This window comes from Struthio camelus, chromosome 20 (genome assembly GCF_040807025.1).
Source record: "Struthio camelus isolate bStrCam1 chromosome 20, bStrCam1.hap1, whole genome shotgun sequence".
NCBI lineage: Eukaryota > Metazoa > Chordata > Aves > Struthioniformes > Struthionidae > Struthio > Struthio camelus.
Window position 1 is genome coordinate 12,729,010 of NC_090961.1, and position 12,532 is coordinate 12,741,541.

At 46.6% G+C, this 12,532-nt stretch overlaps 1 protein-coding gene across 20 annotated transcripts in view; it reads left to right on the forward strand.

The window, feature by feature from the left end:
* Nucleotides 1-12,532, forward strand: part of ZNF618 (zinc finger protein 618) — a 181,159-nt gene that overhangs the window by 159,875 nt on the left and 8,752 nt on the right. For 15 of the 20 annotated variants that reach the window (XM_068914443.1, XM_068914456.1, XM_068914457.1 and 12 more), the window contains 2 exons: nt 6,576-6,653; nt 11,836-11,937. In XM_068914443.1, the coding sequence (XP_068770544.1) occupies nt 6,576-6,653; nt 11,836-11,937 (180 nt within the window). The remainder of the gene's footprint in view (nt 1-6,575; nt 6,654-11,835; nt 11,938-12,532) is intronic. The other 5 variants (XM_068914449.1, XM_068914451.1, XM_068914458.1 and 2 more) reach the window with 1 other exon arrangement.

Genomic DNA, 12,532 nt, shown 5'->3' on the forward strand with positions numbered 1-12,532 from the left:
GCTAGTCTGTTGGAAACACCCTGGGATGGATGTTTGCCGTCCCCTGGCACTGCTTGCTTGCAGCTCCTTTGTTCGCACTCTGCAGTATGTACCCACTTCATGGGAAAACTCAGAAATGAGAGTCAGACTCTACTGAGATCAATTGACCATAGAGTAGCCCTTTTCTGCTGGCAAACAGGACATATTTGGGGTAATTTCTTCTCATTCCAGTTTTCCAAATATTTTACCCTAGAAGAGCTCTATGGAGTTAGGCTCCTGGCTGGGTGCAGTGGGATCCTCATGTTACTGGAGAGTAGCTTTGTCACTTTAAGAGGCGGCCTTCTCAGAAGCACTGGGGCTCTGCTTGTCACAGCCTGTGTCCTTGGCCCACTGTCGCGTGTGTCCGAGCATAACAGGGATGCAGGGATCTGGGAAACTAGAGAACTCCAGCAGTTCACTCTTGTTTTAACCTGATGTCTCATGCAGAAGTCTCTGCCTCCATGGCAGCCTTGCCCAGTGTCTGCTGCACATCCCACTTGCTTTTTATGTAGGGTCACAGGTGCTGAGCTGACTGCTCTTTGGACTTAACACTGGCTGCAGGGTGGGAGAGGTTGCTGTGTTCTGCAACAACCCCATTGATTCTGTCTTCCTCCTCCAGTGAGGAAGAATTGAGGCAATAAGTGAATTGCTGTCAGGCAGTGAAAAAGAGGTGGCACAGCGACGGCTCTCCCAGGTCAAGAGAAAAGCCTGCTAGGTCCACGCAGTGTGCTCTGAGTGGAAGAGGACAGTTAAGGAGGAAGGAGAAATCGGAGGAGGTAGGAGGTGGGAGATGATGGTGGGTGGAAGGATAGCGGGGAACCGGTGTAGGCACTGTGCGGCCAGGCACCTCTCAATATGTTCACTATTATATACTCTCCCTGCCTTCTCTAGTAGCATGTGGACAGGACTGGCCCACGCAACATTTGCTATTTCATGAACAGACTTTCTGGCAGCCTGAACTCTGAGGGTCCAGCTCGTGATCTGTCTGCTCTTTTGTGAAGACTCAGGCTATTTCCACCCCTTCTGCAACAGTCTCTGAGCAGCTCAGCTGTGTGTGAGACAGGACAGAGCGTGGAGGATAGGAGATGCCCAAAGCCTTACTCTGCAAGACTCCCTGCGCAGCAAAATGTTTCAGGGATCAAGTAGAGCCAACCAGCTGCTGCTGCACAGGCACTCCAGCTTCCCTGACTTCTGCAGTAAAGTGTATCATAGCTGTGGCTGAACGTGAACCCATAGGAGAGCTCCAGCAGGAGCCCAAGTCCCGCAGAAAGTATTTCTTTGACCAGCATCTCTGATTGCTCCCCCAGCTTGATGGCTTTGGTCTGTGCTATGTGAAAGGTTTCCTTTCCAAGCCTACGTGTCTAGGGGAGAGATGGCAGCCCAGCTGTCTCATCGTCTGTGCCATTTAGTGATGTGTGAGAATGCTGTGGTAGATGTTGAGTGATCAGCACTGCAGGGTTTTTTTTTTTTGTCTTATTTGTGAACCCGAATATTTTTTAGGATTCACCAGTAGCAGAGAGGCTGCGGTCTGCCACATGCGAACTGCAGGAAATTATGCGTAGGTCACAGCCTAGCCACCAAAGCAAAATCAACCAGAGGTTGGGATTTCAGTCTGGAAGGGAAAGTGCCCTGCGGTGGTGCTACCTTTTGCAGTTGTGTAAAGGTGAACTTTGGGCTTGCTTTACCCCCTCCCTTCCATCACCCAGCTGCTTTGAGCAGCAGCTAGAAGGAGCAAGCTGTGGAAACAAGGGAAAAGAAAGCCGATTCCTCATGCAATGGTGCAGCCTGCTGAGTTTATCTCCCAGTCGCTTGAGAGACAAGTGTGGAGGAAGGTTATATGGAGTCAGAAAGGTTAATCCAGGCCCTTGAGCAGGGCAGGAAACTCTTATTGGTTAGAATGACTTAAGAGGTATCGAGTGTCACCAAATGACGTGTGACTGGCCCAGACCGTGGAGCCCCTGGCTGTTAGCCTGAAAGGCAGATAGATGGTGAGTCTGAGAGACTGCTAAGGGAAATGGCCTGTGTGTGAGACCAAGTGGGGAGGGTCTGAGGGTCAGAGATCAGCAGCCCCCTCTTGAGAGCAGGGAAGGAAGGACCTAGACAGAAGGGACAGGACACTATGTGTCTGTGCCAAATGAGGTCTAACTGCCCTGTCACTTGGAGTTCCCTGGTTGGGGGCTGACAGGTCCTGCCCAGCACTAGTCTCTGGAGGATAATAATTGTTTTTTAGCCCTAGCTGTAGCAGTTGATGGAGCTCTGGCGGTCTGTGACTATGGCGAGTCCACTGCGAGTCCAGTGAGAATTCGAGTGCTCTGGGGGTTGAGAGGTGGAGGGTACCCAGAATGTACCTCCTGGTGTACCAGATGTGTCTGGGTACGCAGAGTGGCAGCCCACGTGCAGCTTTTTCATGCAGGTTTGCTGAATTCATATTACTGGTGTAAGCCCCTCAGACCCAGGACTGGTGTTTGTGCTGCTCTGGCACAGGGGCAGAAATGCCGTGACTTTGGGAGGCAGAGAGGGGAAGCTGCCAGGGAGATGTCCCTGAGGTGGAGAGAGCTTGCCCCCTGACCAAGCCCTCTGTGCTGTTAGTAGTATTTGCCCTGTCTGTAGCCCAGCACCCTGCAGCAGCCCAGGAGGGTTTGGGCTCTGGGAGCTGTTGTTACAGATATGAACCAGAGTCCTAACCCACTCCCTGAGCAAGCCAAGTGCACAACCAGAGAGCAGCTGGCAACAGCTCATGGTTAGCAGCTGCCAGCTGCCTGCAAGAATGCAAACAGGGAGGTAGCCTGGAGAAAGAAGAACACCCTGCTCCCGAGCCCATGCCAAGGGAATGGAGCTAGGAAGTTCACAGCACCTGGCACTGGTAAGAGGCAGATGGCTCCAAGTTAGATCCAGGAGCCTGTCTGAACAGATTGGGTGAATGGCTGCCCCTCTTATCGAAAAGGGGTGCTGCTGCTTCTGCCGCAACTCCTGACCCTCTCAAAGGTGGAGCAGAAAGGGGAATCAGTTCCTAAGAAGCAATGAAAGGAATGAGGGTAATGAGGAAGGGAGAAGGTTTCTTTAGTCCATGCAGACCAGCAATGTGGAACAGGCTTCCTAGGAAGTTCTGCTGGAGTTCAGAAGTCTCTGAGCTGTTTCGCAGCTGCCTGCATCACTGTTTTAGCCACCAAAACCATTTGGGGCTGTTGGAGAGCAGAGATGTTCTTCCTTGGGGCTTGGCGGGGGCGATGCAAGTGGGTCATACCTTTCCTTGTACCTCCACTGACAAAGTAGAGATGGAAAGGAGAGGTTCAGGTCCTGGCTGTGTTGGGGTGTGCGAACCCATTCTGGCATACATGCCCCATTGTACCAGGGGAGTGGAAATGTGATAGCAGATATGTTTTTCCAGAAACAACTCCCGGAGGCCCCTGCTCTGCTTACCTTTCATGTGAGGAGATGTGTCAGGGCACATCTGACCTATTTGTACACTGTACATTGCCTTGGTGACAAGATTCTTTCTTGTACAAATACATGGCTTAGTCTGCTGGAAGGGTTATTACAGAAAAAAAGCCTTAGAGAACTAGTATTTCTTACCTCATATGCTAGAACTAACATTTAAGAGCAATACTGGGACAGGAAGAGCCCAGGAACAGAGGATCAGAAAAGCTATGGGAAATTGAAAAGAAATATCCTCCAAGGAGGAATGGTGTGCTGTGTTGGGGAAGTTAGGTGGAGCTTTGGGCACTCGATTGCACCGTGGTGTTCTGGAAGCGGTGAAACAGGATATGCACATTTGCTGTATCTGAAAATCGTTTTTATCAGGTGCTTTATTCCACTGTGTAGGAGAGAGATCTCTCTAGAGAGAGCATTGGTCTTAAACAGTCTGGGCATGGACTGCTATCATGGGGAGATCTGCTGGCATCTGGCTCCGTTCAAACCGCTTGCTGGAGAACAGATCCTCTCTGGACGCTGTAAACCTCAGTCTGAGCAAGGAAGAGGAGAACTGAAATTCCCTGTAGGGAAGGGAAATGCAGAGGTCCCACAGTGGCATGGAAGGGGCTGTGCTCCAAAGGAGGAGAAGAGAGCACAAGCATGGCTCAAAGAGGTGTTGAGAGCATATTTGTCAAACAGATTTTCCAGTTAATTCTGCCTTTGAGTTGCAAGCAGAAATCAAAAGGAGAGAGGATTTACTTGCTGTGAGTGCCAGCCCAGATGAGCAATTCTCTTCCAGTTGTGACTTTTTGCCTGGCTTCAGACACAAATTACCGCTTTCTTCTCTCCACCTTTCAGACCCCTCTCCCTTCCTCTTTTAGCTCCAGACACCTCCCACCCTTGACCTATTAAATGGCACACTGAGATCTGAAAGTAGCCCAGGAAACCAAAGTTTGCCATCTCCAAATGCTGGACTTTCTGAAGCACCAGAGATGTGCCGTATGTTCCCCTCTCCCAGTTTGGTCATAGGAGCAGGAATCTCCAGCAGAGCAATGGGACAGAGAACAGGGACTGGTAGCTCTGTCAGCAGCTCTGGCTACAGGCACCAGAGATCTTCTGGCCCTGCCAAGAGTCTGTCAAACTTCAGCAGGCTCTTTGAAGGTGACTTCCTTCAGGTAGATAAATCAAATATTAATTTTGGCACTGAAGTGGGATTTATCCCACTTACTTTGAGGCATCTTCTTCCGAGTGAGCAGCTAGGCTCCCTTCATAAACAGCAGTGAGAAATAAGTACACCTGTAACGTAAATCATCTGGCATATTGAAATACTTACCTGAAAGTGGTGATGGTCACCTGTGTGGGGTCTGTTGTCTAAACAGTCAGATAAATATGTCTTGCTCTGAACAGAGGAATCCTACTTCTTGTGGCACTTTACAACAACTTTTTCACTACTGTTGATTTCAACAGAAACATTCAGTCCGTATGTTATTCACTCCCATCCTAAAATCCCTATACATGCCATTCAGCTGCCAAATCTGTTGCTTTTCTCTGAAACCACAGTTATTTAGTAATGGTATTTCCAAGTTCCGTCACTAGAGTCAAAATAGAATGGTAGCATCACAAGAAAATAAGTTAAATAAAGCATTGAGCAGAGCCCCTTCAGTTGGAATTGGCTCCATTGTTTCAAAGTGCTGTAGGTTTTTGGGGAAAGTCACAGCAGTGTGTTTAACCTTATAGCCTGTAAGTATACCTTATATTAGCCATTCTAGGATTCTTTGGGTTTTTTTCCTCTCAACTTCTTGTAGCCATCTGATAAATTCTGGTCTTTACTACCTGACAGAGGCATCTCATAGGTTATAGCGAAGTCAGGCTTGTACTTTCCTGTATTTTGGCTTTTCCACGCTGGATAATAGCGCTTTTGCGTATGCGCAATAGATTTCTTATATTTCATGGACACAGAAAGTATTTTTCCTGTCAAACGTAGATACAGATTTCTGGTGTATTGTAGCAATAAAATTGCTGCGTGTGCGCCAGGCATTTATATGCAAAATTATTTAGATGCCAAATGCTTGCATTTGTCCCTTCTACTGTTACGGAGTATGGTGCCACAGTATACATGGTGGCAGTGTGCTGGCATACCTAGAGGTAAAGAAGCAAATTGCAATGTTAACATCTCTCTCTGAAGCTTGATATTACAACTCTCAGCTAAAGCACTCAACTAATACTGTTTAAACTGAGCAACTGCAAACATAAACTGTGAGGTTAATTCAGTGGAAAAAAATGATTTTTCAAGACGCTTGGCAGATTAGAACTAAGCATATCTTTCAATTCATGGGGGAGTTGTGCACCCAGCTCTTCCCTGACTCCAGCTCATCCGTATTACTCTGGCAACATGGCTCTCCTGCTCTGCTCTCGGCCTTCTGGCACAGCTCTGATTTCTGTGCTTCTTCCCCTCCACCTCTGCTTACCCTGGCAACTTGCTACCACTGAGCCCAGTGGCACTCGCCATTCCCCAGTCTCGCTGCACTTGTTGACAGCCACAAAAAATTCACCCTAGTCCCCATGTGACTCTTCTTTGTGTCCCAGCTGCCAAGCGACAGGATTTTTCACAGCCCAGTGCTCCCTATCTTATTCCAAAAAGGCGGCAGAGGCTGGAATTTGACAGAACTGGATGCAAAATGAATCCACCGTGCTTTGCTTGGAGGCTTAAAAAGAACAAGAATGTGCTTAAAACAGCCTGCAACAGGCATGGACTAGCACACCCTGTTGTTGGTCAACTGATAGCCTCTCGAGTTGTTAGCTTGACTACAATCCCACTTGGGCAAACACACCTGCAGGTGCTTCACTTTAGTGCGTGAGCAGTCCCTCTGCCACCTAGGACCTTCTCATGGGAGTAAAGTGAAGCACATGCATACATGCTTGACCCAAATTCAGGAAGCAGTCACGTGCCCTAGCACTTTCTGGAGTCCCAGCCTGAACCCTGAGGGTTCAGCTCTAATAAACCGCTGTGAAGTGCCCAGGTTGGCCGAGGTGACAAGGACTGGGCCCTAAGGTGCTGCACAGCTACTGTACGAACTGAAGTATGCACGTGTGCTGCTTCCCTGCATACTCTGTATAATTCTTCTGAACTGATTTCTCCCAAACAGAACCTTACACCTGTGGAGCTTGTGGAATCCAGTTCCAGTTTTATAACAATCTCCTGGAGCACATGCAGTCCCATGCAGGTAAGCTGGGCACTTTGACTCGCTTAAAGCGGAGAATTAAATTCTGCGCTGATGCCTGATGTTGACCCCGTTGTGTGTCAATAGAGCTTCCCGTGCTCACAGTTTCCCAAGCCCCAGTAATTTCACCTGCAGGAAAAAAAGATACTCAAAGCCTGGAGCACAGAGCGGTGGCTGCAACAGTGCAAGGCTCAGGGTGTTTCAGGTATATCATTCCTTTCCATAGGAAGAGCAGCAAAACATGTGCCATGCTAGCACAGAGCGCTTCAAACTCCTCCCTCCCTTTATCCAAAGGTATCTAGGAATTGTTCGTTTCATAAGCGTTAATGGGTCACTCACTTCTACAGCAGATAAAATCTGTCCTCCTGCAGAAAGGGTAGTTCTCATAGAAGCAGACGAAGCAAAAATTCTTGCAGGGCAGCAGAGCCTTTGCCCACACAAGTCTTTTCTTGTGCTTGTGTCTCCTGGAGTTCTGCAAAGGATTGAAATGTGTTCTCAAAAAAAGAGTGCAATTTCAGCAGTTGTGTTCATTTCATTCTAATCTGTCTGCAGGATATTACTCTGAGGAGTAATAATTGAATTACTTTGTTTATAATCCACCTTTTTTGTTTTCTACCTCAATCTATAGAAGAAGATTTTTAAATTTCAATACAAAAGCTATTTCAAACACAACATTCAGAATATTCAAAAATATCGAAACAAACTCTTTATGATATTGGCAGAATTTTCTCTGTTTTTTTCTCCTGAATGAAAACTAAAGTAAATTGACACAGATTTAGAAATTAGTTCACTTTTGACAGGCCTGTGTTCTCCAACAGACAGCTGCTTTGCTGGGGTATGTATTCAGTGCTTGCATTTGCGCTTACTTTACAGATAGGCCCTGAGTAATGTGGCAGGGAAGGACAAGTGGCTCGAGGAAAAGTCTATTTTCAGTTCTGTAATAGTGAATTATTTGAAGTTCTTATTTTGTTTCATGCTTTAGTTTTAGTCCTAGTTTTAATGAAAGTGTTATTTTGAGTTCTTCATCTGTGAAGATGGCTCCTCGATTCGGGTTCTCATTGGTCAATGTTAGTGCAAGTTTTGTGTGTTGTTCAGCATCTGTTTTATTTGTTATCTTCATAATGTTATGAATAGACATTTATGGTGGTTTATTATAAAACAGTACGAGCTGAGCTTTGTGGATGCTATTTTAGAATGTAAGCTGGTTAACGTGGAATAATTGGACCTTATGTATGCTGAGGAGCAATGAAGCTCAACTCGGGATTGTGACTGGCATGAGAGTTCATGGTGTTGGGGGTCTGTTCTTGCCATTTGTCGAAGGCGATTTCTCTTTGCCTTCCAGCTGCGTCCTGGCCACCATGTTCCTTGTTCTGGTTTCTGGTAATGAAATGCAGCATTTTTAGCTATAGCTCTCAGTGACACTGTTGAGGAGAGGAGCTGCACAGATGGAACCAAGGCAAAGGGTGTCAAAGGGAAGAATGGCAGTTCACTGGCAAGGTGTAAGCTGCTGAGAAGTTTAGGTTAGTGCTATCTACAGCTTCTTCCTCCTTTCCTTTACAAATGACCTGTGGCCTCCAGGCTTGCTCACCCCGCTTACTTTAGACACAGAACCGGGCTCAAGGAAGGAGGTATGTGTTTTCTGAGCTATGTGTAGCGTTAGCAGAGATGCACTTAAATCAACGAGTAAATCCCTTCTCCCCCACTCAGGATTATTCTGGTTAAACTGTATTTTATCACCTCTCCCTGCTCTGTCTGTTTATAAATCAGTGTTCTGCTGGGCTGCTTCCCTCAGTGTCTCACTGGTATGACGACAGCAAATATGTCCGTGTCTTCCTTTAATGCTTTCTCCAGCCCATGACCCAAACTGCCCCATGTGAACAAGCAGCCTATCCCTTCCTGTGGGGTCTCTGTACACGGTGCTTGCCTGTGTACTGTGCTCATGCCTCTTGGTCTGGAGGAAGTGTTAGCCTTTCCTCCAAATCTATGCAACTTGATGTGAGCTGTGTAGTATTTATTTTCCAGGTCTTGTGGGATGAAGGCAAAGCAAAATGATGAGGACGGACGGCTTTGGTGGGTGTCCGGTTCTGGAAGTCTTACTTAATGAGAGCAGCAGTACATAGGGTTTACATAGGGTTTACAGTTAACTCTGGTTGCAGTTTGTTACCTTTTAGCCTGTTAGAGCTTGGAGATTTGCGTATCCAAGAAATAGTCGCCAGTCAGCATCAGCAAAACAGCTCTTCAGTCTGAGAGGCAGAGGGCTTGCAGTAGTCAGCAGAACTGGTGCCAGAGGATCCCCACACTGGGGACACTGGCATAGCAGCAGTTTGGACCAGACCATGTGCCGGCGCTCAAGGAATGTTTCCTGACGGGGATGTGGAGCTCCAAGAAGCCCATACGTATCAAACCTCTCTCAGCCAGTGTGTTCAGAAGTCCATTTTGTCTCAGTCATGTTTGAGGCAAATGGTTCATCCTTTCCAACTAAATGTGATGTGTGATTGAGTCCTCCTCACAAGTCACTGAAGACAGGGAATGTGCTGCTGGCTTCGAGGAGAAAAAGCAGGGACATGCTGGCATTTCAGTCATTCAGAGAGCTGAATCTGGAGGCTGAAAGGTAATAAGGGGAGATTATAGGTCCGTAAAACAGCTACACAATGAGAAGAAGCAATTAGAATATAAATTGGAGGCTGAAAGGCAGAAATAGAGCAGCAGAATACAAGTCAAAAGAATTTGTTCTGTAATTATACTGTACAATATACAGCTTTGACTCCTTTTAGAGTACTTTGTTCAGGTCGAGTGCTACCATATAATGACCTTCCTACAATCTAGAGCTGAAAAAATAGAGGGACAGCTAGGTTGAACCTGGATTAAAGGATTGTAGGCATGAAGAGAAATTAAAGAAGCATGATCTATAGCTCATAGACTGCCTGATAGGAAGGTGAGACTAAAGTGTACAAATCTCATTAATGCCGTGTTGAATGCTAACAGATATTTGCGTGTAATAAATCCCCCTATTATTGTGAATTAGATAAAGCATTGGAGGGGAGGAAAAACAGAAGATGCCTCCCATCCTTCCTCCTACCAAGACAAGGAAGCCTTCATGTTGTTAGGCCTGAACCATGAACAAAGTTAGTAGCCAACACCCAGCATTCTCCTCTGCCTATCTGCAAATGTTGGAGTTGAGGCCACTTGTGGCATTAGCTCTAAAGCAAGTAGACTAGGCAAATGCTGGGGGAAAATAGATGTGTTGTATCTGATTGCTGGCATTCACTGGAGCACCTCCTGCTCATCCCTTCTCTTTCACGCCTGCAAAGACCGGCCTCTGACTGCAGTCCTGAGCGTGGCAGTCCTCTCCAAAAATCAACTGCCACACTGTACCCTGAGTTCTCTGGGCATATACAGTCCTCCAGGCAGTCCCAGAATCTACCCTGGTTGGGCTCTGGTTCTTTATTTTCCTGTGTTTCTGGTCCTGGTTCTGGTTCTGTGTTTTCCTCTCTTAGTTATTGATTCAGTCTGTGGCAACGTCCTGATCTAATAATAACTGCACAGTTTGCAGCTTTTCATCAGCTAGATTTGAGAACACTGCAGCAGTTAGGATGCAGAGCTGCTCAAATTTAAGAGGACTTGCTTGTATGGAAGAGGGCACTAGAGTTTCATCGTATCATTTCTTGTCTCAGGACCCTTGCCCTTCTCTCCCAGGTCATTGCTGTGCACAAAGGAGAGCAACTTTTTCCTCTCCTATTCATTCTGACCCCCACTGCTCTGCCCAACACCAGGGCTGCAGAGCAAAGCACCTGTGCAGGCCTTAAGAAGGCATTCCTCTAGTTCATGCTCTGCCCTCTTGAGTGCCAGGGCAGGATTCATTTGACTGCATGTTGGTGTGTCTAGGCTATAGATGTTGCCATCTGAGCTGGTCACCTTGGACTCCCTTTATAATTAGTGGAGAAGATGTCATGGTCTCCAGGTGAGTTCAGAGTATGATAGATCTCATACTACAAGAGGCATCTGGTTCTGGCTGGCTGGATGAATCACACTCTAAACATGCCTATTTTGCACCACTGAGTGTAAAAGGAGCCACAAGGGGCCACCTTGCAGAGAGGCACCTCTAAGAGACATATCCAAAATTAGGTGAGATGAGTCCGGCCGTGATGAGTGAAGGACTTGTTTTGTCTTCTTTGTTTTTAATTTCATCCTTCAGCCTCGTCATCTCACTCTTATTATTTCTCCTCCTTCTTCCACTTCTCTTCATTGTGCGCTTCAATGTTGCTTCCCAGCCTATTTCAGAGCACAATTTCATAGCGAAACATACTGAGGACTGGCAAACTTCACTGGGGTGGTAGCAAAGCTCTTGGGCACAGGAGGGGAAACGATGTGAATACAATACAAAATTTACAGAAATTTTCTGTAAATTGTGTTTCCCTGAAAAATCCCATAAGGCTGGCAGCTGAAGCGTTTAGCTCAGTCACATATGAGGGAAGTGGAGTATGAACACAAAGACCCCTAGGGGAGCTGCTATCTTTGCAGCTTTAGGGAGGAACAGTTTCTGCTCATCCTCTAGAAACTTTGTTTTCCTTTTTTGTTTTCAGTCTGAGACAGAAGTGGGCAGCCTGTGAGGGGGCTGGCCCTTTGTCTGCAGTGGGAAGACAGTATATGAAGATTCTAATAAGATATTACATACGAAGGAGTTGAACTTAACGTAGAAACTGAAGTAGTTGCAGTAAAGAAAAGGGAAGTCAGCTGTAGTGTAGAAAGAGAGTCAGTAGGGCAAAAGAAGGATAAATTGGTTATACTTGCTTTCATTTCAAAAGCAAGCAAATGGTGCAAGTGGGGCTGCACAAGCAACATCATGACTTATTCCTCCTGATGTGCAGCTCCAGTTGATTGAGAGACGTTTCTAAAGCTGTGCTGATGGCATCAATGTCAATGATACACAGAAAAAGCTGGTGTCATTTCAGCTGCATTTTGGGAGGTGATGGGGTATAACCCAAGTCCGAAGACACTTTTCAAGGTGCTGTACTATCTCACTGAAAGTCACTTAAAAACTTCAGAGGACGTAGTAGATTGGTGTTACCTTAGTTAAGGAAAACACGAGTGTAAATGTTAAGCCAATGGATATTGTTTCCCCTTCTTTGTGCTTTAAGCATTAGTATCTTGTGCTTCTAACACATCCCTGTCTCTTGTCCCTCAGCTGACAACGAGAACAATATTGCCTCTAGCCAGCCCAGATCGCCTCTAGCTGTTGTTGAAGAAAAGTGGAAACCACAGCTCCAAAGAAACAACGCCAACAATAGTACGTAATGCTGCTTGCTCTTTTATCCTGGGCTTGCCCATCGGCTTTGAAGCAGTGACTCTTCCAGAGATGATGTGCAGCAGTGACTCAGGCATTGCACAAGGCCAGTGTCTTCACCTGACTGCACTTGATTTCACCTGTAATTCATATGGTACCCTGCAAAGGAGAGCACCCATTCCCATTACAGAAGCGCTGGTATGCAAAAAGTATTGGGAATCCCAGGGAGCTGGTAGGAGAAAATTCGTACAGGAGATCCGTTTGGGAACTCCTGGCTAAAGCCGGCTTGTAATTCAAGGTCAGATTTCCCAGTCTGAGGTTAAGAAATTGTTCTACTCGGCACTGCGTGATATAGGCATAACCTGTTGCTTCCTGGGCTGGCAGGCAACCAGTGTGTGGCTTTATCCCCAACTTGTCCTTTGAACTTGTGCTTCAACACAGGTAATGTTAAAATACAACCCCATGTGAAGGCAGTTCCCAAGCCCTTAAGCTAAGCAGCTGGGGGAAAGAGTGATAAGAAAACATGGTGTTTTGTGTGTCCTGGTGTGGCCAAAAGTGGCATTCATTTAGCCCAGAATCAGCAACAAAAATGAGATCA